General features: G+C 37.0%; 1 protein-coding gene across 1 annotated transcript in view; it reads right to left on the bottom strand.

Moving 5' to 3' along the window:
* Nucleotides 1–10229, bottom strand: part of LOC115921647 (phosphatidate cytidylyltransferase 2-like) — a 37702-nt gene extending 27473 nt beyond the window's left edge. Inside the window, exon 1 of the mRNA XM_030979372.1 lies at nucleotides 10047–10229. Coding sequence (XP_030835232.1) covers nucleotides 10047–10142 — 96 coding nt within the window. The 5' untranslated portion in view covers nucleotides 10143–10229. The remainder of the gene's footprint in view (nucleotides 1–10046) is intronic.
* Between the last annotated feature and the right edge of the window lie 1603 nt (nucleotides 10230–11832).

Below are 11832 nucleotides of genomic sequence, written 5' to 3'. Positions count from 1 at the left end.
TTAGTAATTCCTTTTTGAATGAAACATGGATTTAGCTTCTTTTGGAATTGAATGGATTTAGCTCCTTTTGGAATGAAACTGTAATAATGTTGTTTACTTTCTTTTCGAAAGGTTATATTTATGTGTGATTTCACTATTATTATTTAAAAGGAAAGGTTTGCTGCTAAATTTGAATAAAATTTCAGTGACTTTATTGAGAAAATAGGATTTATTTTTTATTTTTTAGGTACAATAACATGTTTCATTCCAAAAAGAGCTAAATCCACGAAAATAAAAAATAAAAAAATTTAGTAAACATCAGAAAAGCCGAAGGGAAGATTTTTTCTTATCATTATTGGCAGATAATCAGGTCCATGCAGGGTGACACCTTTAACATATATAACAACATGAAGGTATACATGGCTAAAGGGAAAGTGGAGAAATAAAAAAGGCAATTTACTCAGAAGTACCCAAAGTGGATTTGGCTCCTTTTGGAATGAAACTCTTCACATATTATAAAAGGAAGACAAGTAATATAAAAGGAAAAACGAAGGCCCACGTCATTTACATAGAAGGTAGGTGGACAGATAACCTCGATGTTTTTAATCTAATTTCATCTGGGAGATCATTCCACAGCTTTGTTCCTACAAACGAAATACAAAATTGCCCTTGCGTTGTCTCACATATTGGTTGATAGATAGAGTAAGCCACTTTCTTTACACTGTAGAAGTAATCAACTGGGTCATACGACGTACAATACATACACATACACTACTACTAGGTCGAGCGTACTCGCACTACATACACATACAGTATTCGCATATCGCGCTCAAAAACAATAGCGCTACCAGTACCACAGACCATGCAATTATGTGCAGGCCTCGCATACCATAATGTGTACAATATAAATCAGTCAGCGCGCTATAGACATGGTTCGGATATTACTTGCACGCCCATATCCGATCGTCGTCTTGGCGAAAATTCACGGTGTGCTGCCGCTTGACCGAGAGGTGGCGCTATACAATTACACTGAACACGCCTCGAAAGTAAAATTTTTGATAAATAAAATCATTTGCAGTCGAACAGGTTTTTTGCATATAAATTCACTCTAATGTAATATTTCGGATTTATATCTTCAATGATGCATTCTTAGACATTTATTGTATGTTTTTTATGTTTAGATCATAGTTTCGTTCGCTAATGTGAGTATTGACCAACACTCAACTATTCCTTTAAGATTAAAAAGTTATTAAATTGATCCTTCGATCTATTCACATTATGAAATTAACAACTCTCTTTGAACTTATGATTAGATAAGGGGCCTATCTGTTTTTGGAAAATTGCCCCTTGCTCTGGTAAATTCCTGTGGCAAAGGGCGACTTAAAAAAAAAATTGCCCCTTGCTCCTGGCTGCTAAATCTAAGGCTTGCGGGCCGCCGCCTTGTTTGTATGTACCGTAGACCTCTATACATTCTGTGAAGAAGCTGGTGCTAAAAGTCATGGGAAATTGATCCCACACAAGTTTCATAAAATACACATGACATCTAACAAAAGTAGAATCAATTTTTTTGGCCTCATACTCGATGCCCTTTTTGTAAAATATTTTGGCCTCGATGCCCTTTTTGTAAAAATATTTTGGCCTTGGTGCCCTTAAAAATATGAGGTACTCGAGGCCAAACTGGCCTTGCCCTAAAAATGACGAAATTTAAGGCCTGGTGAGATATACGTACAAATATTCTAGAATCTATTAAAGGTAAAGACCAGTACTGGAAACGCCCCAATTTCAAAAAATTAAATGGAAGCTCTTATTACCAATCATGTGAAAGAATGTGCTTTGACTAATACATGATGATAAAAATTTTGCCGGGAAACCGCCTACTAATTGATATATTTGGTAAATTAGTTTACCTACATGGTCTGTGAGAGATAAACGCACGTGTCGCGCACATGTGCGTATAGTCCCATATACATCTTTCTGTGTACAGTGCTTGTAACTTTACGAAGACTGGGCCAAATTTCGTATCATTTTGATGATTCCAGAACCTTGCAGACGCAGTACACACCAATACTTATATGCTAGATGATCAACCTTTTCTGATCGATTCCACAACGTTTCTTTCACAATGCAATCGCATGACCATAACTGGTCTTTACCTTTAAATGGTTTATGGTTGCATGTTAGGCTAGATCGCGAGCCCATGTCTGACATTGTCTGTGCATGCAGGGCCCTTATCTGCACATACATGTACACTTTAAAAAGTCTGATTCTGATAAAACAAAAACAGAAACTAGTGCGGTTGATTGTGTTATCCAGGCCATACATACACGTTACATGCATTATCAGTATCCATTACACTGTACAAATACAAGATATGGATCCATGCACATCTCAATTTCCCTCCCCTCACACCTATTTTGAGTTCATGTTCGTATAAATGTAGGCTGTTGCCCTTAGAAGATTACATTGTAGACCAGATATGGATCCATGCACATCTTAATTTAATAGTGACATTTCCCTACCCTACCCTATAAATAAATTTATAACAAGGGTTGGATTGCCATTTAATACTGTACATTGTCTTTCCACATGGAGAACAAAATAATTGCACAATAAGATGTACATGTAGATCACCTCCCTGGCCGAAAATAACCACCATTTGGAAACGCACATGTTTTCTTTATATTTGTAATACACATTATCAAACTTGCCATTTACACCAGTGTAAAAATACTGTTCTGTTCTGTTTCCTAGCTTTTTTAGGATGTGGTCAGGGAAAAAAATACACGGGGGGCTCAGGGCAAATTAGCCCCCAAAATGCCCCAAAGTGCCCCGAAAGTCATGAAAGAGCCCCCCAAATTTGCATAGAGTTCAATGCAAAACAAAATAAAGAGTGTTATTTTCATGCAAGCAAGCATGAAAAGTAGACCCCCAAAATGTGTAAGTATTTTTTTCCCTGGATGTGGATTGTTTTTTACCAAAGCACATACTGTTTGAGCTCATCGCTCCCATGTATTTTTTTCCTAATGTACCTTTTTTGCCATTAGGTTCTTTTAACAGCAGCATTTAATCTAAACAGATTGGAAAGCATCCTGGTAATACTGTACATGTACATGTACTACATGTAGGTGATGTATTCACATTGAGATGGATGCACGTGCATAGAAATAGCCTCCAAGTCCACGGAAAATAAAAATACCTTTTAATAGTGTCTTCCACTTCATACCACAATTTTCCTATTACCAGTAAACTCCATCAAATTTAATTTTGTATAAAATTTTGCAAATAATTGCAAATAATGGCAAATAATTGCACCGGTGGAGATTTTAGAGAGCATGTCTACTACCAGGGGCCTATACAATGAGTCAAAAGTCATTTCAATACAGACAGGAAGACATGCATGTACTGGTAATGTATTTACAGAGAGATTGATGCAAGCATCTAAAAACAGCCTCTACACTGTACATCGAAGCAGGGAAAAAAAATACTTAACAAAATTTGGGGGCTACTTTTCAAGCTTGCTTGCATGAAAATAACACTCTTTAATTTGTTTTGCATTGAACTCTATGCACATTTTTGGGGGGCTCTTTTTCTATTAAGCGCCAGGGAAAAACATCGCATTCTTCATTACTAATCAAAACTACATTTTGGTGATCATGATATTACACATTTTTTACACATGTACAATGGATTCAATTTTTAGTGTCATTTTACTAACAGGGTCCTAAAAATATATTTATTTCATCAAAACAGATCAGAAGACCTACTACAGTTGTATACGGTACATAGTGGTAATGAATTTCACACTGAGATGAATGCGAGCATTCAAAAATAGCCTCAATGAGGAACTCTTGTCTACTTCATTGTACAAAAAAAGTAAATTTGCCATTCAATGTATTACTGGTAAAAACCCATCAATTGTGGTGAACATGATATTTGCACATTGTGCTTGTGGATCCATGCATTTGTATCCATGCATGGGTATCAGGCTCTTCTAAATGCATTTCACTCATCAAAACAGATGGATGCAAGCATCTAAAAATAACTTCCATGAAGAGCCCATTCCTTCAATACAAAGATACCAAATACTTTATGTTTATACATGTTCTTACTTATTCTTTGTTTATGTTATAAATTTATGTTCATGATTTTGTTATTATTATTCTTATTTTTATTTTATATTTATACATATTTTTTTTTTAAACAATTGTACTTTATTATGTTTAACAGGGTCTCATGGAAGGCCATCATTATTGGTGATGACTCATCTTGTCTAAATATCAGAATTAAATAAATAAATAACAAATGTATTCACATTGAGGTGGATGCACTTTGCACACCCCAGAAAATATTTTTCACGTAGAAGTCTCTTTCTACAACTACAAGGTACAAGGTACTATTAATCAAATCTGTTATTTAATGTCCAAGTAATGGTTATCACTTTAAATGTACATGTAAGTGGACATGACACTACACTTGTACCTTTTAATAATCACCTGCATTTTAGGGTACATCAAGCATATCAAGCAATTAATAAAGAAATGCAGGATTAATATAAAAACAGATGGGAAGGCAAACTGGTAATGTATTCACACTGAGATGGAGGCAAGCATCTAAAAATAGCCTCCATCGGAAAACATACATGTAAGAGGAGTAGTCTTTTAAAGATGAAGTTGAGTTCTGGTCATGCGATTGCATTGTGAAAGAAACGGTGTGGAACCGACCAGAAAAGGTTGATCATCTAGCATATTAGAATTTGTGTGTATTGCAAGGTTCTGGAATCATCAAAATGATAAGAAATGTGGCCAAGTCTTGGTAAAGTTACAAACACTTGCACAGAAAGATGTATATGGGACTACACGAACACGTGGCGTAAAAAGCCGGCCCCCCGATTTTTACGATGTTACATGCATATTTAGAATATGAAGGCATTTGAAGAGCCATGCTTTTCAGGGAACATGTCTTAACTGATGTTCTTCCACACTTGCATAATAAGAATGTGTAATGCTCACAAATTATTTTTCACCTCTTCCCAGAACTCAACCTTCTCTTTAAGTCAGATCCTTGTTTGCAAAGACGGATTCCAAAAATATACACTGTAGGTGCTGCATGTACATATGGATATGTTCCAAGTTCGTTAATGAAAAAGATCCCTTGTCTGAAAATTGCATTATCCCATAGACCTTGGTGTGACTTGGTGGTAATGTGTCTACTTTATATCAAGCAATACTGCATGTACGCTATCATAGACGCTACAAACTGTACATGTACAACATGGGGAAATTCTGACTGTAGTCTCTGCACTGTGCATATGATGCAGTCTTCTGTCTGATTGTTTGTTTGTTTGTTTTTTCCCTGCCCACCAATTTGTTTTGCCTACAATAGTATTTTTTTCCATGTTTTTTGTAGTTGATGTTGACCAAAACATGGAAACGGATAATGAGATGTGTCTAATTTTAAAGACTATGGGCATGTTCGCACTGCAAGGGGGGACCGTGGGCGGACCCGGGGATCGCGCTATCGTAGCGCGACCCACGGTCCGCCCATTGGCATTTGCCGGATCCACACCGCAGTGAGATAGCGCGGTCTATCGTAGCACCCCCTTTTTTGAGAGGTCCTGTTGCCATGACGCATGACGTCATGATGTCAGAGCGGTCAAAGATTTTGCGCGCTATTACAAACCCGGAGTGTTGAGTTGTACCGATTCAGATTCAGATCGCACCAAAATAGAATGAGTATAAAATTCCCCGCGTGTAGAACAATGACTTCCGGCGTGCTATCATAGCTCGATTCACACCGGAAGAGATAGCGCAGAGATGCCGGTGTGAACAGCCTCTTAGACACAGTTCATGTAGGGGAGACCACAATTACCCTATAGAGTGGTGAAGTGTGAAGTCATCAAAAATCTATTTTTAGAATTTCTCAATTTTTTTTAATTTTCCGAAAGAGCATCAAAAATAATGTCCAAATGTTGAAAACCAATTGAATATGTCAAGTATTGGCTGAGATACAACTGTATGACCATCTGAATAAATATACTCCCCATAGGAACTCAGTGCTGCACTAGCTCCTAACCATTAGGAGCCAGAGCAAATAACACTAAGTTCCCATAGGCAATCTTTTTATTCAGATGTTCATATCTCAGCCAATACTTAACATATTCGATTGGTTTTCGACATTTGGACATTATTTTTGATGCTCTTTCAGAAAATTTAAAAAAAATTGAGAAATTCTAAAAATGGATTTTTATGATGTCACAGCTTCGGTACTCTATAGGGTAATTGTGGTCACTTTGTCTTCGAGAGCTTATAATTCAGATAGCATCACTCAATGTACATTTTGATATACTGTTATGGTTTCTTATTTCTGAAATTGGCTGGACCAATAAACCAATTTAATAAAATATTCAAATTTACGGACGTTTCTATCCTGGGGACCAACAGGTGTAGTGAATGAACTAGAATACTTGGAATCCAGTCTGCATACATTACTTATTAGTTGTTGCTCTGTTGGGCAAGCCTTAAGCCTCGGTAACAAATGCCATTACGAACTGCTACGAACACCGTACAAACGATTTTCAGACAATGGAAATTTGGGAAGACAATGGAAAAACAGGGAGATTCGTACAAAATTATCGTTCGTACGAACCTTTGTGACCGTAGCATTACATGTAGGCAAGCTTTTGGGTTATCAAGAATAAACTTTCTTTAAACAGTACAGTATACATTGAATTTGAATATTTAGTAAACTGTCTATTGGTTGGTGTCAACTTATTAGCAATACCTGAGTGACATTAATGATAACTAGTTAACTACCTACAACAAATTATTCCTAAATTTATAATATCAATTAGTCATGACAAAAAGAGGGCACAATAACCCTGACCAACATCAATCTGACCTCGACAATCGAAAAGGGGGGCCACAATCACCTTAGTCTACCCTTATATGCTCTGACATGATTGTTAGGTCTATTTTTTTTTTACTTCATTGTTTTGTGTTGTGTTTCTGAAATTGTAACCTGTAAAATTGTAAAATGTACATGTGTATGTACAATGTACAGCTTTACACATTTACACTGTAAATGTTCATTTTGGAAGGGTACATGTAAGTCCAGTAAAGTCTTTATGAAAGGAAAAATGAATGCACATGTATCTACATGTACTGTATAGTAATGTCACAAAAGAAATAATGGTACAGTTTGTACAGTACATATCGTTTTATTGATTTGACTATTATTTTGAATCTCATTAAATCGTTCTTTTTCAAACAAGAAATAAGTACATCTTATTTTCTGTTTCATGTACACTGTAAACAACTTTGAGTAATCTTGGTATACAATGTACAGTATATATATACATGTATATTTTTATTTTTATTTTCAATAGACCCTCGATATAATCATTGCAAATAAATGTTGACACAAGTAAAGAAAAAAAAAAACCTATGTGACAGAAACATTCTTTCATGAATTCCACTTTCTTAAATTTAAGTACATCTCCAGCAAATGAAACAGTTGCCAATAGGAAGATGGGGGTTGGTCAAGCAGTTAATGGTCAAATTAAAAAAACTGATTCACCATTTATGAAATGAAATACTCACTATTGTATTTTACATGTACAAGTAACTGTTATTCTGTAACATAATCTACATAATTGTTCAAGTATTTTGCATCTCTTAACCCTTGCTACTACTTTCAGTCATTTTTATTTCCTAATTGATCCAATTCATTTACATGTAAATAGTTGCAGTTTTCCTAAAAAAAAAATATATATATTTATAAACAAGATGGAATTAAAACTAAGGCTTTATCTCCTGTTCTCACTGATAGTACAATGTATCTTTATTTAAAGGTAAAGACCAGCTATGGTCATGCGATTGCATTGTGAAAGAAACATTGTGGAATCGATCAGAAAAGGTTGATCATCTAGCATCTAGCATCTGCAAGGTTCTGGAATCATCAAAATGATAAGAAATTTGGCCTTTTCTTTGTAAATTTACAAGCACTATACACAGAAAGATGTATATGGGACTACCCTATATCTCTCACAGACCATGAGAGAAACAAATTTACCAAATATATGAATTAGTAGGCGGTTTCCCGGCAAATTTTTTATCATCATGTATTAGTCAAAACATATTCTTTCACATGATTGGTAATGAGAGCTTCCATTTCATTTTTTGAAATTGGGGCTTTTCCAATACTGGTCTTTACCTTTAAGAGTTCTACAGTTGTTCTTGTAGTTGTAGCTACACGTACATTGTATGCAAGTTTTTTTTGTGAAACGGTTTGGGAAGATCAGACATACCTCCTTCTTCTTCTTCCTCATTAAGTGGTACTTAGGCAATGCATTATACAGTGTACCTCCTGGTATAACTGATTGGGGGTGTGCAGGTGGACCACTACACCGGGATTTCCCCCTACTCTTATGCGAATAGTGCAGTGGGTTCTTAGCATGCTAAGGTGGCGACTCTGCCTGGTGACAGGTACACATACAGTAGAAGCATCACTATCCTGGCTGTGTAGTAAAAGCTGTGCTTTTGATTCTCAACATTTCAAACACTTCTGTACAAAACTCAACTGATTTCACTCAAAATCGGTACTTTAGTGACAATTGATGACACCTAAATAGCAGTAAAATACATTTTTTTAACTTACTGATGTTAAAAAGAATAATTTAAAAATTCAAATAATTGTAAGTCTAGTGTCAAACTTTGCTTATATCTGCATCGACATGATTGTGTAGAGTCTATGCGATATTGTGTGGTGCGTATATTTGTGTATGAGTCTAATAATACCTGCCTCACAGCAAGCATGCAGTGCTGGAGGTCAATACGCATTAGCATTGACTCTCTATGCTTTGCTGGAGTGGGTGACAGGCAGGCGCCTTACCAACTGAGCCAACTGGCCTCCTGGGCACATCTCAACCTCACTCTGAAGAGCAGAATCGGTCAAACATATACATGTATGGCTAGAGTGCCATACAGTAGTTTGGTGATAAAGTTATGACTGTCTTGTCATTGCTTTTGAGAAACAGGCACTATATTTTTTGGCTAAATTTACAAATGAAACCACAAACAGATCCCATTCAGACCAAGGTCCATGATTTTACATGTACATTGTATATATGTACAGTGCACCAATTAAAACCTCCAGTGGTCATAATGTACATCAATGATATCAGGTGTTTAACACACTTGATTGATCACACGTCTGTAAAAACCTCAACGTACACACTTACAATTTACCGGTACATGCAATTAGCCACTGGGCACATCACAAACCCCACTCTGAAGAACGAAATCGGTCAAATGTATAATGTGGCTAGAGTGCCCAGGCCCATGTCTGAGCAGCGCCCTTAGCTGCAAATACGTATTACCGCGTGATTCTGATCACACAAAACATGCAAGTGATGCAACCAACACAAAATGTTTGCCTCTTCATCACCACGATGGCGAGGTGTGGCCGTCAAGGTCAAGGTCTTCAAGGTCTAGGTCTTTTTTATATTTATAGTGATTTTTATGCATTCAGAAAACATGTAAAGACAGTGAGAAATATCTGACTTTAAATACACCCTGTAATACTTTTAGTTTTATCCTCGAGCCTCAAAATGCTATCTTTCGCATAAAAAAATCCTGAATTGCATCTTAAGTGAAGGGTGGGTACTGGGTAGACATGGCATGGGAGCATTTCTTTTTCTTTTTTTGCCAAAAAATGACACTGCTGTCTTTTCTTTTCTTGTGTCTTTTTTGAAAATTACATTGTTCTTCGACTCCTTGCTCAAATTTTGACAACATTTTCAGCACACTTATTCTCTAAAATATTAGGAAGAAGATCAGATCAAGGTTAAGCAGAAACCAATAGAGACATTCTTGTCAATTTCGAGTGAAATTGTAGGTGCGCACTGCGCAGTCATCATGGTCATAGCTATAGGATTCCATACAGTTTACACCACCATAACATCATAACTATACCAACAGCTCGCACGTAATGAACGGGGAGGGTTCGGCTACGATGCACAGCTGTCACTGCTGGAAAAGTGCGACAAAAAAATATAATGTATTATTCACCTCTTCTTCCTGATTCAGTTCTTTATCTTCGGGTTTCCCATCTTCACTGGATTCTTTCTTGATCTGTTCACCTTCCCTTTGGCGAATTTCACTCATGATGACGGCAAAAAATAGTGAATTTCCTTGCCCGTTTACACACCCTTTTCAGCTTCTGAGCCAAATCAATTTCGGCCTATCGAAATAAATAACATTCGCCAACAACAAGCGAATTACAGCTAAATTCGACCCATTACCGTTAGTAAGTCGATCTAAATAGTCTGGGCATGGACCAACCTGTATAGAAAGGCCGCTTTCTCGTAGATGGTTCAATAGTGGTGGATTGGGGTCCCGTTTTATCATCGTTTTTTATTGAGTGATTTACCAAAACTTTAATACCAACGAGCTCCTGGAGATAGGGAGAAAAACAGTCCATCCCCATATTTCCCAATTACTGGGCCCCTCAGTGGTGGGCATAATAAGACACCCTTACTGTGGTATAGGGCCTACTATAATTCGAAATCCATAATAACTTTAGGACATGTTCTTGTCAGAGTAATAATTTTGGGTAAGAAAGCCATACAAGATTAATTATTTTGTAAACAATAACAAGAAAAATAATAAACATCATCCAACTAATTTCCAAATGTATAAAAGGGAAAAAAAATATAAAAAATAAGGAAATAAAAATAAACTACTGCACTTGAACTTTCGAAAAGCATCTGCAACCACCCATAGGACTATCTCTGCAATTCTTAATTTGTCTTTAGACAAGTCTAAGGGACAGCAACCCGCCCCCCGCCCCCACTCAGTGTTATTTAGGGTACGCATATGCGTGTTCCAAGCAAAGTCAATACGGGTAGATCTTTTTCTTTTGTTATACGAGCCTTTTCAGCACCCCCATAAGTCCGGTGTTTAAAGTCAAGACGGGTAGACTTTTTTCTTTTGTTACGAACCGGAGATTTTGGGAACACGCATGGTATCCCTTCGTTCCCGGAGTGGGGGGCCGGGGGGGGGGGGGGGGGCAGCACCTATGTATCCTCTGCAAAAGGGCTATAGACAAGTTAATTTTACTGTTTTTTTTACCTCTCCCCCATCGTTTGTGTGTGTGTGTGTGTGTGTGTGTGTGTGTGTGAGAGAGAGAGAGAGAGAGAGAGAGAGAGAGAGAGAGAGAGAGAGAGATGGAGAGGGAGAGGGAGAAGGTTATATGAAAGAATCACCCTTTCCCCTCCCCACGGGCCTATAGGCTATGAGAACTATATTTACCAACAGTTACTTTCGGGGGAAAAATTGGCGCCCTCTTTCTGACAATTCTGGATCCTCCTGTACTGTCCTCACGTGACCAAGAGAAAGTTTATTTTTTTCAACCTGAACATTGCTTTTGTTAATTTGTTTTAAATTTGTATTTCTTCCCATTTGTGACCCCCCCCCCCCCTCCTCCCCTCCATCCCCAAAGTGAAAGGAATTTGTTTATATAAAGAAAGATGACGCTAATTGTAAGAGGTGAAAAAGGGTGCTCCTTATTATGTTAAAAGAGACACTTTGGAAGTATGGAGTATTTGAAAATTGAAAGGGAAAATGGGAACGACACCAAGCATCCGGGTCCCCACACTTCACACCAGAGTAACAAATATTCTTATTTGACAAAGTCATGGACATAGAATAGTTTATGAAAATCATGTCATCAAATAATTTCATGTGAAACATATTACAAAAAATGAAAAGGATAAATTCCAACGGCATTTGAAAGATAATACTAATTTAGAACTTCCCTAACAAGGGGGCTTGAAAATGTCTTTAAGTGGGAAAA

This window comes from Strongylocentrotus purpuratus, unplaced genomic scaffold (assembly GCF_000002235.5).
Source record: "Strongylocentrotus purpuratus isolate Spur 01 unplaced genomic scaffold, Spur_5.0 spur5_scaffold_10, whole genome shotgun sequence".
Classification (NCBI taxonomy): domain Eukaryota; kingdom Metazoa; phylum Echinodermata; class Echinoidea; order Camarodonta; family Strongylocentrotidae; genus Strongylocentrotus; species Strongylocentrotus purpuratus.
This window is presented reverse-complemented; position numbering and strand designations above follow the sequence as displayed.